The sequence below is a fragment of the Nomascus leucogenys genome, chromosome 10 (assembly GCF_006542625.1).
Source record: "Nomascus leucogenys isolate Asia chromosome 10, Asia_NLE_v1, whole genome shotgun sequence".
In the NCBI taxonomy this organism is placed as follows: Eukaryota; Metazoa; Chordata; class Mammalia; order Primates; family Hylobatidae; genus Nomascus; species Nomascus leucogenys.
Window position 1 is genome coordinate 3,117,310 of NC_044390.1, and position 21,609 is coordinate 3,138,918.

Below are 21,609 nucleotides of genomic sequence, written 5' to 3' on the forward strand. Positions count from 1 at the left end.
GTCTGGAACTCCTGGCCTCAAGCCAACCTCCCATCTCGGCCTCCCAAAGTGCTGGGATTACAGACATGAGCCACTATGGCCAGCCAAAATATTATTTTAAGAGCAAGGGCCCTGAGTGCCAAGCATGGCCCACCTCGTGTTCCCTGAGTGATCTGGGGTGCACGACCAAACCTCTCTGTGCCTCGAAGCCCAGATCTGCAGAATGGGGATAAATACAATAATTGCTCTCACATGACGGGTGCTTATCAAAAGCCATCATAAGCACTCTCCTAGGTATTAACTTATTCAATCATTACAGCAACCCCATGAGGTATGTGTACTATTATTATCCCTGTTTTATAGTTGGAGAAGTTCAGACCCAGAGGTTAAGTAACTGGCTTATGTTTACTCCCAGCAAGGACTCAAACTCAGGAATCCAGGCTGCAAAGCTCACCTCCTCATCTGCTGAGCTGTGGTAACAGTACCTTCCTCAGCAGGCACTCGTTAGGACAAAATGACATCATCACCCATGCAAAGCCCTTAAAACAGAGCCTGACACAGGAAGCGCCCAACAAATATTAGTCATGATGATGATGATGATGATGATGCACTCTTTCATTCAAAAGATATTTATTATTGAGTGTGTACTCTGCATCAGCTTCTGTCCTAGAAACTGGGCCTACATCCATGAACAAGGCCGTTTTTGCTCACATGAAGCTTCATCATTGTCACAACCATCACCATGATCATCACCACCAGGATCGTCTTTACCACCAAAATCACCAACATCATCACCATCACCATCATCATCACCATCATTGCCTCATCACCAGAACTGTTCCTTCACAGTCATTACCACCATGATCACCTTTCACACCATCATTATCACCTCCACTACCACCATCACCATCACCATCAATGTGACCATCATCGCCATGATCACCCTTATCACCATCATCACCATTATCACCAGCACCACCACCACTATCACCATCATTCCCTCATCACCACGACCACTCCCTCATGACCAGCACCATCATCATCACCCTGATCATCACCATTATCACCACCGCCACCATCAGCATGATGGTCATTGCCTGACAATTCTCTCACAATCACCATCACCTTCACCTTCATTTCACCATCTTCATCATCATCATCATCATCACCATGATCATCACCATCACCACCACCATCATCATCATGATGGTCACTGCCTCATCACCATGACCATTCCCTCATCATCATCAGCATGATTTCACCATCTTCATCACCACCACCATCTTACCGTTATCATCATGATCCTCACCACAGTGATCATCATCCTATCATGATCTCCATCGCCATCACCATCAAGATCATCACCATCATCACCACCCTCATAATCATCTCCATCGTCAACACCGCCTTGGATGGCACCTGGGCTATTCACATATCAAAATCAGTCTTGTGATTCTGTCTCTCTAGGATTCCCCAAAAACACCATTCACACCTTGTTTTTAATTAGATACTTTGGGTTTTTTTTTTTGGTTGGGGGTGTCTGAAGCCCCTCAAATCCTGGAGAGGGTCACACGTCTCCCCTCAGAGGTCTTTCTTCTTCCTCTGGGGTAGTGGTGGTTGGTGCAGGCACGCTGGTGGTCCAGGCCATCTCTGCCAGTCTCTTCACGGCCTCACCCAGCTGCCCCAGACCCCGGGCAGCCTCTACCAGCTGCGTCAGCCCCAGCAGCAGGGCTTGGCGCTCCTGCCGGTCCTGTTCCACGACCTGGGTCAGTCTCTGCAGCTGACCACCCACATCCCTCACAGCAGCCACCAGCTCCACCAGGGCAGGTGGCTCACAAGCCATGACCCTTACAGGTGGTGTTGGGGCCACACATGGACCATGGGGGCCTGGGCTCTGACCAGGAGTTGGCCCTAGGGTGAGGGGGTCAAGGGGAGGATGATCCAAGGGGTGGGCTATGGGGGAAAGGAGGGGGTCAGGGGACACAGTGAGGTCAGAGGCTGAGTGTGGGGTATGGGTGGGTGGAGGGGTTAGGTTGGGGCTCTGGCTTCTGGGTGGCTTGAAGTCCCCAGTGGACAGTGGGTCCATGCTTGTGGCTGTGGAGGACCTGGAGGGGCTGGACTCCAAGGCTGGAGAGGGCTCTAGGGTGGGTATCTGGGATGTGGAGGTGTGAGGGGCAGGTGCTGTGAAGGTCAACTGGGGATGCAGACTGGGCTTGACTGTTGGTGCTAGAGTGGGAGAGGAGAGTTCTGTCCCCAAGGAGGTTGGAAGGGACTTAGCAGTGATGATAGGGGTTGAGAAAGGGTCAGGAGTTGTGGTGGGGTGAGGGGTCGTGGTGGGGTCAGGAGTCGTGGTGGGGTGAGGGGTCGTGGTGGGGTCAGGAGTCGTGGTGGGGTAAGGGGTCGTGGTGGGATCAGGAGTTGTGGTGGGGTGAGGGGTTGTGGTGGGGTGAGGGGTTGTGGTGGGGTCAGGAGTCGTGGTGGGGTGAGGGGTCGTGGTGGGGTCAGGAGTCGTGGTGGGGTGAGGGGTCGTGGTGGGGTCAGGAGTCGTGGTGGGGTGAGGGGTTGTGGTGGGGTGAGGGGTCATGGTGGGATGAGGGATCGTGGTGGGCTGCACGGTGGTGAAGGGTTGAGGGGTTGTGGTGGGGTCAAGAATCATGGTGGAGTGAGTGGTGGTGGTGGGATGAGGGGTCGTGGTGGGGTGAGGGGTTGTGGGGTGAGGGGTTGTGGTGGGGTCAGGAATCATGGTGGAGTGAGTGATGGTGGTGGGTTGAGGGGTCGTGGTGGGGTGAGTGGTGGTAGGGAAGTGAGGGGTCACAGTAGGGTTAGGGGTTGTGGTGGGGTCAGGGGTCATGGTGGGATCAGGGGTAGTAGTGGGGTGAGGGCTTGGGGAGGGGTCTGGGGATCTAGAATATTCTGATACTGTACTGGAGTATGGAGTTGTGTCCAAACCTGGGGTTGTGTCAGATTCTGGGATCTGTTCTGAGGTAGGGGAAAGGCTAGTCACCTCCGACGGTGTAGAAGGGTCAGAGGTCAGCTCTTTGGGCAAGGTGGGTAAGGGCGTGGGTGAGGGCTCCGGGGTCAATGCGGGAACCACACTGGAGTCAGGGGTGGACAAAGCAAAGTCAGGGCTTGTCAAGATGAGGTCGGGGTTCGTCCGGGAGGCCGGGTCTGGGGTGGGTGATGAAGTGTCCGGAGGGTCAGAGGTCGCCTCGGACGTCAAGGCTGAGTGGGGAGTGAGCTCTGGACTGGAGTCAGAGGTCAGAGCTGGGCCTGGGGGTCCCGGAGAGGCGGAGGGAGCTGGGGACGGGGTTGGGGGCGCTGTCTTGGTCGCAGCGGGCCGCGGTGGCCGGCGCTCGGGCCACGGTTTCCTCGGGGAACCTGGAGGAGGAGGAAAGACAGACGGACGGTCTGAGGTCAGCCGGCTCCGCCCACCACGCGTCCCGCCCCGCCCCTCGAGGAGCCGACCAATGGAAAGGCGCAGAGCCTCGAGACGTCATGGGTCACCGGCAGACTTCACCCGGCCCTAGGGCCCCTCCTCCCTACGTCCTCCGATGTCTCCAGGCGCCACCTGGCGGCCTCCGCTGCGGGAGGATGCGGGGATGCTCCGGACTCGGGGATGCGGAGGGGCACGCGGCTTGCGGGAGCGGGTGCAGGAGGGTGAGGTGAGGGAGGGATGGGGGGGTGCTGGGGTGCGGGAGGGGGCGGGAGTGCTCAGAAGCGTGCAGCATACGGGAGGATTCTGAGACAGCAGGGGACTGGGAGATGTGGGGAGCCGGGGGAGGCAGGGAGACCAAAGAGGGCTCCAAAGGGTAATTTTAGTAATCAAAATAAATACTTTTATGGAATTTTTTATTTTTTAAGATAAAGTCTGGCTGTGTCGCCTAGGCTGGAGTGCGGTGGCAAGATCATAGCTCACTGTCACCTCGAGCTCCTGGGCTTAAGCGTTTTTATGCAGTATTTTTTAACAATCAGAATTAATCCAAAAGATCCACAGTTAACCAAAGTTAACATTTTAACCAGAGACAGGATCCAACAGGGCCAGGATTAGGGTGAGCCCAGTGAGGCGGATAGGATCCTGTCTTCAGTTATTTTATTTATTTATTTTTTTTTTTGAGACGGAGTCTCGCTCTGTCGCCCAGGCTGGAGTGCAGTGGCGCAATCTCGGCTCACTGCAAGCTCCGCCTCCCGGGTTCACGCCATTCTCCTGCCTCAGCCTCCCGAGTAGCTGGGACTACAGGCGCCCGCCCCTACGCCTGGATAATTTTTTGTATTTATAGTAGAGACGGGGTTTCACCGTGTTGGCCAGGATGGTCTCGATCTCCTGACCTCGTGATCCGCCCGCCTGGGCCTCCCAAAGTGTTGGGATTACAGGCGTGAGCCACTGCGTCCGGCCTTCAGTTACATTTTTGATACTGAGTTCATCATGGGTTTTTTTTGGCATTAATTTTCATTTTTTAAAATACTGTATTATGATATTGTGTATCTTGATTTTGGCGTTTTGGGCACCCCCTTAAATTCTGGGCCTGAGTAGCAGGAGAAGCCTGACCCTCTTCTGGGGCTGGCTTCCAAGTGAGTGCCAATTTTATCCCCATTTTACAGATGGAAGAAATTAGGGCAAGAGGGCAGGTGACTCGCCCAAGGTCACACAGACACAGTTTGCAAGTTGCAGGGCTAAGACTTGAACCCAAGTTGTTTGCACATAGAGTCTAGGCAATGAAATCCCACGTCTGCAGTGATGGGAATGCGCTGTGATCTACCGTGCCAATACAGTAGCCACTGGCCACATGTGGCTACCAAGCCCTTGAAATGCGGCCAGTGTGAATGAGAAACTGAATGTTTGTTTTTTTTGTTTGTTTGTTTTTTGTTTTTTTTTTTTTTTGAGACGGAGTCTCACTCTGTCACCCAGGCTGGAGTGCAGTGGCACAATCTCGGCTCACTGCCAGCTTTGCCTCCCGGGTTCACACCATTCTCCTGCCTCAGCCTTCCGAGAAGCTGGGACTACAGGCGCTCGCCACCACGTCCGGCTAATTTTTTGTATTTTTAGTAGACACGGGGTTTCATTGTGTTAGCCAGGATAGTCTCGATCTCCTGATCTCGTGATCCGCCCACCTCAGCCTCCCAAAGTGCTGGGATTACAGGCGTGGCCACTGCACCCAGCAAATGTTTCATTTTCAAAGTGTTAATTCGTTTAACTTTTTTTTTTTTTTTTTTGAGACGGAGTTTCATTGTTGCTGCCCAGGCTGGAGTGCAGTGGCGCGATCTTGGCTCACTGCAATCTCCACCTCCTGGGTTCAAGTGATTCTCCTGCCTCAGCTTCCTGAGTTGCTGGGATGACAGGCATGTGCCACCACGCCCAGCTAATTTTTTTGTATTTTTAGTAGAGACGGGGTTTCACTATGTTGTTCAGGCTGGTCTTGAACCCCCGACTTCAGGTGATCTGTCCGCCTCAGCCTCCCAAAGTGCTGGGATTACAGGCATGAGCCACCATGCCCAGTGTTCGTAGCTACTGTATTGAACCACACAGATCTACAGATTTCCACTTGTTCCTGCAGGGCAGGGTCTTTCAGGCGCATTCCTTCCCCACCTTGTTTTTTGTCTGCAGGATTGGAGAAGCGGTTAAGTAAAGGGCTTGTGCTCAAGGCAGGCTGTTAGGCAGGCTGGAGTTTAAACCCCAGCTGCATGGCTTCCTAACTGGGTGACCACGGCCAAGTTACTTCACTGCTTGAATCTCAGTTTCTTCCCCAGCTATAGACTGTGGATGATCAACGTATCTCCCTTGCAGAGCTGTCAAAAGGACTCAGGGAGATCGTGGTTGTGCAAAGCGCTTAGCGTGATGTCTAGCATGGAATAAGCACTCTCATAATTATTGATGTCACAGTCACTGATGTCTGTGCCTCAATTTCACTCATCTGAGAAATGGGCAACATTATAGATCTACATCATGGAGCTCATGCAGATTCCCTTCCTCCCTTCCTCCCTTCTTCTCTCTGTCTCTTTTTTTTTTTTTTTTTTTTTTAACAGAGTCTTTCTCTGTTGCCCAGGCTGGAGTGCAGTGGTGCGATCTCAGCTCACTGCAACCTCTGCCCCCCAGGTTCAAGCAGTTCTCCTGCCTCAGCCTCCCGAGTAGCTGGGATTACAGGCGCCTGCCACCACACCTGACTATTATTATTATTATTATTATTATTATTATTATTATTTTGAGACGGAGTCTCACTCTGTTGCCCAGGCTGGAGTGCAGTGGCCTGATCTCAACTCACTGCAAGCTCCGCCTCGTGGGTTCACGCCATTCTCCTGACTCAGCCTCCTGAGAAGCTGGGACCATAGGTGCCTGCCACCACGCCCGGCTAATTTTTTGTATTGATAGTAAAGACGGGGTTTCACGGTGTTAGCCAGGATGGTCTCGATCTCCTGACCTCGTGATCTGCCTGCCTCAGCCTCCCAAAGTGCTGGGATAACAGGCATCAGCCATCGCACCCGGCCTAATCACGCTTAACTTTACTAAATACTGCTGGATTGTCTTTATCAAACAGCTCTGTCCAGTGGGGTTGCCTGTCCCCCACATCCTCACTCACACTTGATGATCCCCACCTTTCTCATTCTCCTCCATGCTGGCCATTGTTTTAGTTTGTATTTTCTGGTTCCTGGTGAGCGTGGGCATTTCTAAATACACTCAGCCATTTGGGCTTCCTTTTCTGGGAATCACCTGTTTGTATCTTTTCCTCTTTCTCATCTAGGGTTTCCTATCATTTTCCTATTTGTCACAGTGACTTATGCCATCGAGGCTGGGGTTTCTCAACCTCGGTACTATTGTCATTTAGGGCTGGGTGGTTCTTTATTATGGGGAATGTTGTGTGCATTGTGGATGTTTATCACCATCCCTGGCCTCTACCGATCAGGTGCCAATGGGTAGCCTCTCACTTCCTGCCATGACAATCCAAAATATCTTCAGATATTGCCAAATGCCCCTTGGGGGCAAAATCGACCCTAGTTGATGACCAGTGGTCTAGATAATAACCTCTTGGTTTTCTGTTTTTGTTTTTATTTGAGACAAGGTCTCGCTCTGGCACCCAGGCTGGAATACAGTGGCACAACCACAGCCTCGAGCACCCAGGCTCAAGGGGTCCTCCTGCCTCAGCCTCCCAAGCAGCTGGGACCACAGGTGTGCACCACCACACCCAGCTAATGTTCATATCCTGGGGGGTTCACCATGTTGCCCAGGCTGCTCTCAAACTCCCAAGCTTAAGCAATCCTCCCAACTCGGCCTCCCAAAGTGCTGTGATTACAGGCATGAGCCACCACGCTCAGCCGATAACCCCTTGTTTTAGGGTATATTTCTGCTGAGTCTTTCTGGGGTAAGGGTTCCACTGGGGAGTCTGGAATCTGTCTCTTTACCCCAGGACAAATACCGTCCAGTCCCCTCACCCCAGCCACGTGTCTCACCTGTGTCTCCATGGACTCTTGGAGTTGGAGGACTGCCTGGGCTCCTGGTGGCGCCAGCCCGAAGAGTGGGTCCTAGTTTGCCTGCGGTAGGGGTCCCCTCAGCCAGGCCCCTTCCTGATGGTGTGTCCCACGTCCAGGGAAGCTTGTAACCATCTTTGCCACCTAGAGAGATATGGGGAAGAGGACTGAGTCTTCCAACTTCCCTTTGAGTTTGACTCCCTGTCTCTCTCCTCCTGGGCCAGCCCCAGTTCAGGCATCATCCCGTCTCAACTGCACCACCACTTCAGCCCTCCCTGACCTTGTGGAGACCTTCTCCATTCAGCTGGGATGTTTTTGGCTACCAACAACGGAACCTGTCACTAAACTAGCACATAAAATAAAGGGCATTTGGACCGGGCGCGGTGGCTCAAGTTTGTAATCCCAGCACTTTGGGAGGCTGAGGCAGGCGGGTCACTTGAGGTCAGGAGTTCAAGGCCAGCCTGGCCAACATGGAGAAACCCCGTCTGTACTAAATATACAAAAAATTAGCTGGGCATGGTGGCACACACCTGTAATCCCAGCTACTCAGGAGGCTGAGACAGGAGAATCACTTGAACCTGGGAGGCAGAGGTTGCAGCGAGCCGAGATTGTGCCACTGCACTCCAGCCTGGGCAACAGAGTGAGACACCATCTCAAAAAACAAACAAAAAAAAAGGAATTTGTTGTTTTAATTCCCCAAGGCTCCTGCCCTAGTGAGGGAAAAACCATAATATCTTTATTAATTAACCACCTGGAACATCTCTCTAATACTATTTTTCCTTTTTTTTTTTTTTTTTTTTTGGCCGAATGCACTTAATCTCTATATAATAGCAATTTTATATAACATATAAATGTATAATATATATATACATATATATGCCATTTTATTTAGGGAGAATAGAATGATAATTCAGTCCTAGCTTTATAAGAACAACAGCTCTCTTTTCTATTTTTTTTGAGACAAAGTCTCACTCTGCCACCCAGGACGGAGTACAGTGGCGCAATATCGGCTCACTGCAACCTCTGCCTCCCGGGGTCAAGTGATTCTCCTGCCTCAGCCTCCCAAAGTGAGCTGCAAGTGTGAGCCACCGTGCCCGGCCTCAACAACAGCTTTCTTGAGATATAATTCACATATCATGCAATTCATCAACTTAAAATGTGCAATTGAGTGGTTTTTTTAGCACAGTCACAAGGTTGTGTGACCATCGCCACAATCAAAATTAAGAACATTTCCGTCACCCAAACAGAACACTCCATACTCATTGCCGTGGTTGTTCTTATCTGAATCATCAAACCAACTTCCCCTGAGACCTTGGCCCCCCCACACTGACCCTGGAGGCTCTTAAACACTGGCAGACACCTGCCCCTTTCCAGCCTAAACTCTTCCATGAGTCCCCACAGCCCACAGCATGAGCCCCACAGACACCATCTTCCTTCATCACCAGCCCCTGCCACCTTCTCCAGCGTCGTCTCGTCCCACACAACGCTCTGCTCACGCTGGACCCTGACCTTGAGTTAGGAGGGCAGGTTTGCAGTGTTTAGGGAGACATGCCTGCTTCCACAAGCAATTCCACAAGGAGGTGCTGAGAAATCCTTGCCCATGAGCCTGGGGACGTGGGTACAAGGACTTCACGGCAGCCATATTTGTGACAGCAAAACACTTGGAACGACCACAACGCGCAGGCTTTTCACACCTCCCAGCCTCTGCTCATGCCGCCGCCCCCACCCGGAATTCCCTTCCTCTTCATCTCCTACCCAACTGAGCCCGTTAGGATGTTGTCTCATTCCAAACGCAAAACCAGGCAGAAGGGCAGTGTCCAAGACCTTGGGCAAGTTCACCGATGTCGCCTTGAGCTCTGTGGCTAGCGGTCCCAATTACAGAAATCCTTGCTGTGTTACCTGCTAACACACTGCATGCTGATAGAACAAGGGTCAAATTTCACCCTGATGCCAGGCACAGCAGACACCTCAGTCATGCCTTCGTATTATTAACCATTCTTAATCAAATACCTTTCCATTTCTATTAGACACCTTAAAAGGGTAGCTATAAAATCCTACCAGATAACCATACCCATTAGGAAACCTGAAAAACCATTAGTGGTAATGGCCGGGCATGGTGGCTCATGCCTGTAATCCCAGCACTTTGAGACATCGAGGAAGGAAGATCACCTGAGGTCAGGAGTTCAAGACCAGCCTGGCCAACATGGTGAAACCCTGTCTCTACGAAAAATACAAAAATTAGCTGGGCATGGTGGCGGGCACCTGTAATCCCAGCTACTCAGGAGGCTGAGGCGGGAAAATCACTTGAACGTGGGAGGCGGAAGTTGCAGTGAGCCAAGATCACGTCACTGCACTCCAGCCTGGGGGACAAGAGCAAAATTCCATCTAAAAAAAAAAAAAAAAGATGTATTTTCAAGATGCTGGGTTTTAGGAAGACTCCATGAAGAACACAAATCAAGCTGGGAACGGTGGCTCACGCCTGTAATCCCAGCACTTTGGGAGGCCAAGGCAGGTGGATCACTTGAGCCCAGGAGTTCAGAACCAGCCTGGCCAACATGTTGAAACCCCGTCTCTACTAAAAATTACAAAGATTAGCCAGGTGTGGTGGCGCACACCAGTAGTCCCAGCTCATTGGGTGGCTGAGGCATGAGAATCGCTTGAGCCCTGGAGGCAGAGGTTGCAGTGAGCTGTGATCATGCCACTGCACTCCAGCCTGGGTGACAGAGCAAGACTGTCACAAAAACAAAAAAAAAGAACACAAATTGAAGCCCTCTTCCTTTTAAAATGGCAGCCTCCTGTGTAATCTCAGAATGCACTGTCAGAAATCTGGTTTCTCATTCTCATATGCATACTTCTTTTTTTTCTTTTTTTGAGACGGAGTTTCGCTCTTGTTGCCCAGTGCAATGGCAAGATCTCGGCTCACTGCAGCCTCTGCCTCCCAGGTTCAAGCCATTCTCCTGCCTCAGCCTCCCTAGTAACTGGGATTACAGGCACCTGCCACCATGCCCAGCTAATTTTTTTGTATTTTTAGTTGAGACAGTGTTTAGCCATGTTGGCCAGGCTGGTCTCAAACTCCTAGCTTCAGGTGATCCACCTGCCTCAGCCTCCCAAAGTGCTGGGATTACAGGCGTGAGACTCCATCTCAGAAAAAAAAAAAGAATAAAAAGATACACATAACTCTGGCTCATTCTGTGAACCTCTGCATACTATTTGATTGCATGGATATACAGCTGGGTATTAATCTATGCTCCTGTTGACGGGCATTTAGGTTACTCCTAGTGTTTTGCTGTCACAAATATGGCTTCAGTGAACTCTTTGTGCCCATGTCCTCAGGCTCATGAGCGAGAATTTCTCGACACCTCGTTGTGGAATTGCTGTGTGGAAGCAGGTGTATCTTCTTAGATACTGCAAACCTGCCCTGCTAAGTGCATGGGGATTCTCACTCACACCTTTATCCTACAGCCTTCATGCTGTCAGACAGCGTCATTTTTGCTGGTCTTATGGGGAGAGGGTGGCTGGGGAGGCTGCTGATTCACACAGATGGCCAAATTGACGCCCAGAGATGGCAAGAAACTTTCTTGGGGTAACACAGCTAAGGGACAGCATCAAGCTCCAGATCCCAGCAGATCTACCTGGTTCTAAATGGTTCTCTTTCCCTCTGGATACGTATCTCCCAAGTCTCACCCCTTCCTTCCCTGGCAAGCCTTCATTCATCCTTTAGGAGTTAGTCCAAAGGCCATGCCCTCAGGAGGCCTCTCCCATCCCCTGTGGATGAGACCATCCCTGCTGTATGCTCCCTGGATTCTACAGAGCTAATTCTGTCCTTCCCACTCTCCATGGCTAGAGCCATTAAGGGTGTGGAATCTGGAGTTTGAATCCAAGTTCAGCCTTTTGCAATCCTGACCTCTCCGTACCTCAGTTTGCTTATCTGTAAAATCAAGCTAAGGATAGGACTCATCTCACAAGGCTGCATGGGGAGGAAGGGAGTTTAACCACAGGATGCATTTTGAACAGCGCCTGGCACATGGAGAGCACACAATAAAATAGTAGCTACCATTATCCTCATCATCTTCCAACCTCTAAAGTTAATCTCATATTTAGTCCTGGATCCTCTTCTCCTGCATGACCTCATAGGGTGATAAACCTCCGGCGATACCCCATGCACGGGTCCCCCCGGCTTCCCAGCTGGCAGTGGCGGGAACTACATTAGACACAGCTGTCTATCTGTGCAGTCACACCCACTCCCACAGCTTCAAATCCCATCTCGCTAAGTTATATCCTCAGCCCAGGCGCTCCCTGGACCTCCAGGATGCACAGCTAATATCTCCTGATATCCCCACTCTGGCTGCTGTGCCCCACCTCACAGAGCTCCCCGACCTGGTAAAAGGTACCCGTTCCCTGCCTCCCTCTCCTCACCATCCCCAACCCATCACTCAGCTCCATCAGCTCAACCCCCAGAATATGGCTTGAATACATCCACATCTGTCTTGGTCTCCACTGCCACCCTGATCAGAGCCACTGTCACTCTCCCCTGGACCTCCCGGGCTCCCTGCATCCACACTGGCTCCTACAGTCCATTCCCCATCTCCCCCGCTGCCGCCGTTTCCAGCCAACACTCCGCTCCAGCCCCATCCACCTTGTTGCTATTTCTAAAACCTGCAGAGCATGCACCCACCTCAGGGCCTCAGGGCCTTCTCACTTAAATGGCACCTTCTTAGTAAGATGTCTCTTTTTTTTTGAGACGGAGTCTTGCTCTGACACCCAGGCTGGAGTGCAGTGGCGCGATCTCAGCTCACTGCAACCTCCGCCTCCTGGGTTCACGCTATTCTCCTGCCTCAGCCTCCCGAGTAGCTGAGACTACAGGCGCCCGCCACCACGCCCAGCTAATTTTTTGCATTTCTAGTAGAGACGGGATTTCACCATGTTGGCCAGGCTGGTCTGGAACTCCCGACCTCAGGTGATCCACCTGCCTCAGCCTGCCAAAGTGCTGGGACTAGAGTGAGCCACCGCGCCTGGCCCGTAAGATGTCTCTTAACCATCTTTTTTTTTTTTTTTTTTTTTTTTTTTTTAAGACGGGGTCTCACTCACCCAGGCTTCAGTGCAGTGGCTTGACCATGGCTTACTACAGCCTCAACCTCCAGGGCCGAAGTGATTCTTCTGCCTCAACCTCCCGGGTAGCTGGGACTACAGGAGCACGCCCCTGCTTCGTGAATTTTTTATTTTATTTTATTTTTATTTATTTTTTTTTTTTGAGACAGTCTCTGTCGCCCAGGCTGGAGTACAGTGGCACAATCTTGGCTCGCTGCGGCCTCCACCTCCCAGGTTCAAGCGATTCTCCTGCCTCAGCCTCCCGAGTAGCTGGGATTATAGGCATGCACCACCACACCAGGCTAATTTTTTTGTATTTTTAGTAGAGACAGGGTTTCGCCATGTTGGCCAGGCTGGTCTTGAACTCCTGGGTTCAAGCTATCCCTCTGCCTCAGCCTCCCGAAGTGCTGGGATTACAGGCGTGAGCCACCACGCCTGTCCATCCTATTTTAAATTGCAACCCTCAGTCTCCCCTGCCCCTTCCCCTGCTTTGCTCCCTAACACTACCTCCCAGTAGTTAGTACATGCTCTGTCACACAGCAGGCATTTGACACATGAACTGATGTCTGTGTCTCCAAATTCCATCATCCAGGAAGCCTGAAGAAATGCTGCTTCGTAAAAATCCAAACTCCGGCTGGGCACGGTGGCTCACGCCTGTAATCCCAGCACTTTGGGAGGCCGAGGCGGGCGGATCACGAGGTCAGGAGATCGAGACCATCCTGGCTAACACAGCGAAACCCCGTCTCTACTGAAAATACAAAAAATTAGCCAGGCATGGTGGTGGGCGCCTGTAGTCCCAGCTACTCAGGAAGCTGAGGCAGGAGAATGGTGTGAACCCGGGAGGCGGAGCTTGCAGTGAGCCGAGATCACGCCACTGCACTCCAGCCTGGGCAACAGAGCGAGACTCCATCTCAAAAAAAAAAAAAATCCAAACTCCACAGGCCTCCAATCTCATCTCTGGTATCTCTCTAGACTTACGCTGCCATCTCTCATTTGTTCATTCATTTGTTTAACAAATAACATAAAAATTAACTACTGAGTTTCAAGCACTGCCCTAGATACTAGGGATTCCAGACAGATCCATGATAGACAAGATAATATGCTCCTCGCCCAAAGATGCGTGTGCCCCAATCCACAGAAACTGTGAATATGTTACTTTACGTGGCAAAAGGGGACTTGTGGATGTAATTAAGGGTCCAGACCTTGAAATGGAGAAATTATCCTGATTAGCCAAGTGGCCCCAATCTAAGTCCTTAAACTCAGAGAACTGGCTGGGTGCCGGTGGCTCACGCCTGTAATCCCAGCACTTTGGGTGACCGAGGCGGGCAGATCACCTGAGGTCAGGAGTTCGAGACCAGCCTGGCTAACGTGGTGAAACTTCATCTCTACTAAAAATACAAAAATTAGTCGGGAGTGGTGGCACACGCCTGTAATCCCAGCTACTCAGGAGGCTGAGGCATGAGAATTGCTTGAACCTGGGCAGCAGAGGCTGCAGTGAGCCAAGATCACACCACTGCACTCCAGCCTGGGCGACAGAGTGAGACTGTCTCATAAATAAATAAATAAAATCAGAGAATCTTTCAAGCCACAGTGAGAGAGAAAAATACGAAGGCAGAGGAAAGGTCAGAGAGATGCAATGTTGCTGGCTTTGATGATGGGGGATGGAGCCACAAGCCGAGGAATTCAGGTGGCCTCTAGAAGCTGGAAAAGGCTCTCCCCTAGAGCCTTCCAAAGGGAACCACCCTGCTGGCACTTTGATCTTAGCCCACTAAGCGAGTCTGACTTTTGACCTACAAAACTGCAAGATAATAAGTCTGCATTGTTTTAAACCACTAAATTTGTGGCGATGTATTATGGTAGCAATCGAAATAGATACAGACCTTTCACAGAGCTTAAAGTCTAGCAGAGATGGGTAACACTGATGAAAATTTCTGGCAATGCAAATTTATCCCACCCTTTGCTTCTCTGAGAATTCATTTCTCCTTGTGGTCTGCTGATGAAATAATACCATCTCCCCTGTGAGGTTTCCTTGATTTCTCTGCTACAAATAATCACTCCTTCCCTGGAATCCTGCAGCTGTTGTTCATTTTCAGCAAATAACCCTAACAAGCAATACTCCGCGGTTTTAAACAATTTCACACACATTTTGCTCATTGAATTGGGGCCTGCAGTCACCCAACTAGTTCTAATCCGGGTTGGAACCATGATTGGAACCTGGTAGGAGAGTCGGACTCCAGACTCGTGCTTCTATTTCAGCATACATGGTTCCCAATCCCAGGAGCAAAACGTGTGAAATCACTTAAAACAGATTATAATCGTGGCTCCTAAGTTAAGCTTCTCTGAGCCTCACTTTTTAACCCCATCTGAAACACAGGTGTAGCGACAGTTCCTATGGCCTGCAGTTGGGGTCATGCATGCCCAGCACAGACTAGGTGAGCTCTCCTTCCACCTTTCCAACAACCCTGGCGCCCCATTTTTTTTTCCAGAGAAACGGGTGGCCGGGCGCGGTGGCTCACGCCTGTAATCTCAGCACTTTGGGAGGCCGAGGCGAGTGGATCACGAGGTCGGGTTTGAGACCAGCGTGGCCAACATGGTGAAACCCCGTCTCTACTAAAAATACAAAAATTAGCCGGGTGTGGTGGCGGGCGCCTGTAATTCCAGCTACTCGGGAGGCTGCGGCAGGAGAATCGTTTAAACCCAGGAGGCAGAGGTTGCAGTGAGCTGAGATAACGCCACTGCACTCCAGCCTGGGTGACAGAGCGAGACTCCGTCTCAATAAATAAATAAACGAATACATACATACATACATAAATACATAAATAAATAAAACAATATAAATAAGAAACAGGGACTCAAAGAGAAGAAGTCACTTTTTCAAGGTTACATTGCTCCTGAAGCTAAGAATGCATGCCTGCCTTGTCTCCCACCCCACCCAGCATACGCCTCCAAGTCTTCCTATTGATAAGGCTGCACACATGGCTGTCTTTTCATTTCACCGGCGCAGTATGTAATTCTGCATTTATTTCTGCTCGTTGGCTGCCTCCCTACCCTACGGGAGGGGTCCCGAGGCCGGACCCGCCGTCTCCGCAGCAGCCGTGCCCAGCACGTGCCCGCCTCCACCACGAGGGGGCGCTATGGGCTAGGGAGGCGCTGCAACCCTGGCAGTCCTTGAACGAGGAGCATCACCTCTCGGAGCTCCCGCTTCTGGCTCCGGAAACGGAATGATAGCTTTAACTCACAACTGGAGCCCACCCACCCCCAAGTCACGGCGCCTCCAGGGCCTGCTTCCTCCCTCCCTTTCCCCACCTCAAGGCCCGCTTCTTGGGGCTTGGTTGCCCTTCGCCGGGCTATTATTACCACTGGCGATGCGCCGGCTGGCCAATCAGGAGGCGCAGCGCGCCTGCGACGTCACGAGGTGCGAGGCAAATGAACGCCTGCCCCGTCCCGTCCCTCCATTCCCGGGCCCACCGCGCCTGCACATGCGTGCTGAGCGCCAGAAAAAAAAGGCGGGAAAGGACGCTTGCGGCGAGACCTTCCGGCGGGAGCGGGAGGCTTGGGCCTCTCAGGAGGGCACAGGTACGGGGCGCGGGGCGACAGAGGGAGAAACCCTGGCAGTCCCAGATGGCGAGCAGGACGGGAGAGTGGAATGGAGGGAGAAGACGCAGATAGAGCGACTGCGACGGGCACAGAGGGAGGACAGAAACGCTGCCCCTTAGGTGGGGAGTGAAACCTCCCGTGAGGGAGCGGCGAGGGCGGCGGGGACGGTGAGAAACGGACAGAGGAGCCCGCGGGAGACAGAAACGGAGGGAAGGGGGCTGACCATGAGAGAAACGAGGGGCAGAGAGAAGAGAGCACGCAGGAGACCGCAGGGAAGGCGCGGGAGACGGAGACTCAGAAAACAACCGTAAGAGACAAAGGAAAAGATAGCCCAGCCCTGGGCCTGGGGAGGGAACGCAGTGAGAAATGGAGATGATGAGAGTGTGAGGTGATCATAGAAAAACCGACCGTGAAAAATGGAGTGAGAAGCAGGTGGCGAAGCTGAGAACTGAAAGTGAAAGACAAGAGGACGGAAGGCACAGAAACAGGTTGGGCCCGGTGGCTCCCGCCTGCAATTCCAGCACTTTCGGAGGCCACAGCGAGCCGATGACTTGAGCCCAGGTGTTTGAGACCAGCCTGGCCAACATAGTGAGAACCCATCTCGACAAAAAATCAGGCCGGGAGCGGTGGCTCATGCCTGTAATCCCAGCACTTTGGGAGGCTGAGGCAGGAGGATCACGAGGTCAGGAGTCTGAGACCAGCCTGGTCAACATGGTGAAACCCCGTCTCTACTAAAAATACAAAAATTAGCCGGGCGTGGTGGTGGGTGCCTGTTATCCCAGCTATTCAGGAGGCTGAGGCAGGAGAATCACTTGAACCCAGGAGGCGGAGGTTGCAGTGAGCCAAGACCACGCCACTGCACTCCAGCCTGGGCAACACAGCAAGACTCCATCTCAAACAAAAATTAGCCAGGCATGGTGGTGTGCATCTGTAATCCCAGCTATTCAGGAGGCTGAGGTGGGAGGATCACCTGAGCCTGGGAGTTCAAGGCTGCAGTGAGCTGAGATCACACCACTGCACTTCAGCCTGGGCAACAGAACAAGACTCTGTCTCAAAAAAGAGAGAGAGAAATTTACCATGAAAAATGGAGTGAGAAACAGAGGTGGTGAAGGTGAGATCTGAAAGAAAAGTGAAAGACTGAGGGGGAAAGACAGATAAATTGACCAGGAAAAACTAGGTGAGAAACAGAGATGATGAGAGTGTGAAACTGATAATGAAACAAAAAGACAGAAGGACAAGGGAGAAAAAAATAAAGAGAAACTGACCACAAAAACTGGAGTGAAAAATAGAGGTAATGAGGGTGAGAAATTGAAAAAGAAAGACATAGGGAAAAAGAAATGGAAATATGAAACTGACCACGAAAGAAAAAAAATGAGAAAGATGGTGAGAGAGAGAGCAAAAGAAATTACCATGAAAAAAATATGGCATAAAGATGAGCATGAGAAATTGAAAATGAAAGGAAAAAAGAGATTGGCACAGAGAAGAAAAGATAGAGAATTTGACCATGGAAAATGGAGTGAGGCCAGGCGTGGTGGCTCCCGCGTTTAAGCCCAGACATAAGCCCAGCACTTTGGGAGAGTGAGACAGGAGGATCGCCTGAGCTCAGGAGTTTGAGACCAGCCTGGGCAACATAGTGAGCCCGTCTCTACAAAAATTAAAAATGAGCCGGGTGTGGTGGTGCACATCTGTAGTCCCAGCTTCTCAGGAGACTGAGGCAGGAGGATCGCTTCAGCCTGGGCAGTCAAGGCTGCAGTGAGCTGACATCACACCACTGCACTCCATCCCAGGCAATACAGAGATAGAGATGATGAGGGTGAGAAATGGGTAATGCAAGAAAAAGAGACCAACAGCGAGTGAAAAACAGGAGCAGAGATGGATTCACAGGGACCCTGAGAGATGGGGATACAAGGAAGACAGGCAAAGAAAAAGGCAGAAGAATGTGGGGGCCAAAGCGGGGCAAGGTCCCAGGTGTGGTCCCAGGTGTGGAAGGCGCTGCAACAGCGAGACAGAGGCCACAGAGCAGAGGGGGACGGAGCTGTGGCCTTGGAGGCTGATTCTGCTGGCCAGAGGGAGGGGACGGCCAGGGTAAGGAGAGAAGCTGCACTCCAGGAGTCCCCACCTCTGTCTGAGTCATACCAGACCCAGACCAGAGCGTGAGCTTCAAGAATGGGTAAGGTTTCTTTTGCTCTGGGGGAGCTGGGGTGGGGACGATGATGTGATGACAGTGTGGCCCTTGGTTGTGGGTTTGACTAAAGGCCCCAGGCTTGCATATTGTGTGGCTTACAGGAGGGCCATGGACTCAGGATTGCTGAGCTTAGTCTCATCTCTTAGATGGTGTCCTTGGCTCTGAAGAAGTGTCACCATTGAGCCCAAGGAGGTAATGTGTTTAGGGTCTCAGGAGCCAAGGGAAATCTTTCCGGGGTACCCCGAGGCCTCAGCCAGCTCATTGAGAAGTGTCTTTCTGGAAACCCTGCAGGGAAGCGAATGGAGGTTTATGGAGGCCCCCCATGGCCACCCCAATCAGGCCCCTCACCTGTGTCTGGCAGGCGCCTTGTTGCTGGGGAGGAGCTCCCCGGGCGCCTGGTGGTGCCCCAGGGGAGACTGTGTCCAGGTACCCTCGCTGTGGTGGTCCCCTTGGCCAGGTCCTCTGTTGAGGTGGGGTCCCAGGTCCAGGGGGGATAATCATCATAGTCTGTGTAGCCTTTGGAGAAATTGGGGTAATGGTTGACCCCATCCTCTTTCCCAGAGGTCCTTGCTGCTGCTCTTCCCTCCCCTTTTGGAATCTTCTGGAGCAACTCTGGGATCTCCCTACCCCAACCCCTCATGCCCAGTTCTTTAGAGTCGACCGTGGTGCCATCACCTGGCCCCACCCTGACTCCATTCTCCTGGCCACCCCCGACAACCCCACCACCACCGCCATGCCCTGGTACCAGTGCAGGTGAGCCCCACGTCTTCCTCGTGGTCACAGTTGTGCTTCCCCCAAGCCCCCGAGGGGCAGTCGCTCAGTGAGGCCTCGCTTCCCTTACAGCCCATGTCATCCAGCCAGATGGGCCCAGTCCCAGGGCCGTAATGGGTTTTGCCCACTCGAGGCCGGACCTTTCCACAGCCCAGTTCCCAGCAGGCCACAGTGGCGTCCCGCAGGTCCCAGTTGTCATCACACACTGTTCCCCAGCGTCCGGCATGCCACACTTCCAGCCGGCCGGCACAGCGGTTGGGCCCATCGGCCAGACGAACCCGGAACAGGCCTGCGTGGAAGGCCCTTAGGTCAGGAGGGAGGGTCAGCCTCTCCCATTCTCTCCCCACACCCCTCACCGCCACTCACCTGATTCCCCAGTGGTGCTGGCACTGGGAGAGGGGGCCGGGTCTTTGGGTGACTCTGGAGACCCTTCTGGGATCTCAGCAGATGGCTCCAGGGAGGCCTGAGGGACTCTCTCGATAGCGGCCTCAGAGGTCATTTCTTGGGGGCCTTGAGTGGTCAGCATTGCCATGGTCTTAGTGGTCCGTTCTCGGGGGGCCTGAGGGGTCAGCGTGGCAGTGGTGTGAGAGGTCCATCTCTGCGGGGCCTCTGTGGTCGGCCTTCTGGTAAACTCAGAGGTAGGTCTTCGGGAGGCCTCAGTGGTCAGGGCTGTAGTGGTCTGTGAGGTTAGGTCTGGGGGGCTTTGGGCCCTGGAGTGTTTCGTGGTTGGCGTCACTGGGGGTTGAGCGGTTGGTCTCTTTGCATTTTTTGTCACCCACTTCTTAGTACTCTTAGGCATTTTCCCTGGGGCCTTCGTGGTTGTTTTCTCCAGAACACTGGCGGTCACACTTGCAGAGGGCTTGGTGGCCAGCTCTCCCGGGAGCCAGGCATCCCGATCTCTCCCCAGACCAGGAATCCAGCTCCAGCTGAAGGGGTCTGAGATGGAGTCCAGGCCTGGGGACCCTGGAAGGTGAGTGGGGCAGGAAGAGAAGATGGAGACACCATGATGACCACCATGATGACAAGATCATCTACCCAGGCCCCTCCTTCTCTCTAGTCACCCAGTTCCCATTCATTCATCATTCATTCATCTATTGTCACAAATATTTATTGAGCACCTCCTATGAGCCACAGACCGTATTAGACCCTTGGGGAGGCTGTGGCAAGCCAAACCCGACACCGCCCCCGCCTTCTTGGCATTTACAATCTGGACATGACTGACCCCCTCACCCTTTCACACCTGACCCTTCCTCTCCATCTCCTCAGCTTCTGCTCTGAGTCAGGGCCTCATTTCCTGTACCTTCTGACAGGTCTCCCTACCTCCCTGTCAATTCTTACTGACCACCAGTGGGGTACCCAGGTCCGACAGGGCACTCCTGAACTCAGAATCCTTCTGTGGTGCCCCCGTGGCCCTCAGGAAGAGGGGGACAGAGGGAAGAGCCATAGTTTTCAGCAGAGGAGATGCCTCCATCCTTTGAGACACCACTCTCCATCTTCCGTCTTTCTGATTAGCACACGTGTGCAGTAAAGGATTCACCTTGCCCAAAGAAAGGTTTAGCCTTTTCCCCGGCTCCTGGGAGATGACTTCGAAGCCTTTGGAACACCTTGCCTGATAAGAGATTTTTTCCCTGGGGGACTTGGGCCAGGCCAGATCACCTATGCTAACAGTGTGATTTATGGTCAGCCACATGTATGTGGCCGAGTCCCCACGAACACTCTGGACGCCAAGGCTCGGGGGAACTTCCCTAGTTGGCAGTTCCTCATGTGTGTTGTCCCACTTCGTTGCTGGGATAATGAAGTGCTGTCTGCACAACTCCACTGGGACAGGACAGTTGGAAGCTCACACCTGCTCTCTCCTGAGCCCTGCCTCAGGTGCCTCTTCCCTTGGCTGATTTTAATCTGTATCCTTTCACTGTGATAAACGATAACCCTGAGTGTAACAGATTCTTTGATTCTGAGTTCTTCTAGCAAAATATTGACTCTGACAGTGGTCTTGGTGACCTCAAACTACGAGTCACACAGGTTTGCAATGATTTGTTAGAGTATTTCTTTCTTTCCATGAGCTATGAGCTATTCAAAGACCAAGACCATGTTCATTCCATTCATGAGCCCAGCATGAGGACCCTGCACCTGGCTCAGCCTCTGCCATTTAATAACAGGCATTGCCTGAGTTTATGTTAACTGACTCTCACTTTGGCTTCTCTCCATCTCCCAGTGCCCTGCCTGCTTCCTTTCATCTTAGGAAAGCTAAAGCTCCTTTCTTAGTGGGAGATTTCCTTGATTCCTGGAAGGAAGCGGAAGCAGCAGCTTCTCTCAGTGGGAATCCCAGATCTGCCAGTTAGTTGTTGCTGTGTGATCTTGAGCAAGTTACCTAACCTCTCTGTGCCTCAGCTTCTTTATCAGGAAAATGGGCATCACACACACCACCCTAGACTTACTATGTGATTTCAATGTGGTCATATGTGCAAAAACACCCAGCACAGGGCTGGGGCTTAGGAAGAGTTCAATCAATGTTAGTGCCCGTGTTAGTT

At 52.2% G+C, this 21,609-nt stretch overlaps 1 protein-coding gene across 1 annotated transcript in view; it reads right to left on the minus strand.

Annotated features, from left to right (window-relative positions):
- Positions 1 to 1,460: 1,460 nt before the first annotated feature.
- SSC5D (scavenger receptor cysteine rich family member with 5 domains) overlaps positions 1,461 to 21,609 on the minus strand; it is a 30,338-nt gene continuing 10,189 nt past the window's right edge. Inside the window, exons 10-14 of the mRNA XM_030819578.1 lie at positions 19,445 to 20,041; positions 19,053 to 19,367; positions 18,656 to 18,823; positions 7,420 to 7,581; positions 1,461 to 3,357 (exon numbers count right to left, since the gene is read on the minus strand). Of these exons, the coding sequence (XP_030675438.1) occupies positions 1,547 to 3,357; positions 7,420 to 7,581; positions 18,656 to 18,823; positions 19,053 to 19,367; positions 19,445 to 20,041 (3,053 nt within the window). The 3' untranslated portion in view covers positions 1,461 to 1,546. The remainder of the gene's footprint in view (positions 3,358 to 7,419; positions 7,582 to 18,655; positions 18,824 to 19,052; positions 19,368 to 19,444; positions 20,042 to 21,609) is intronic.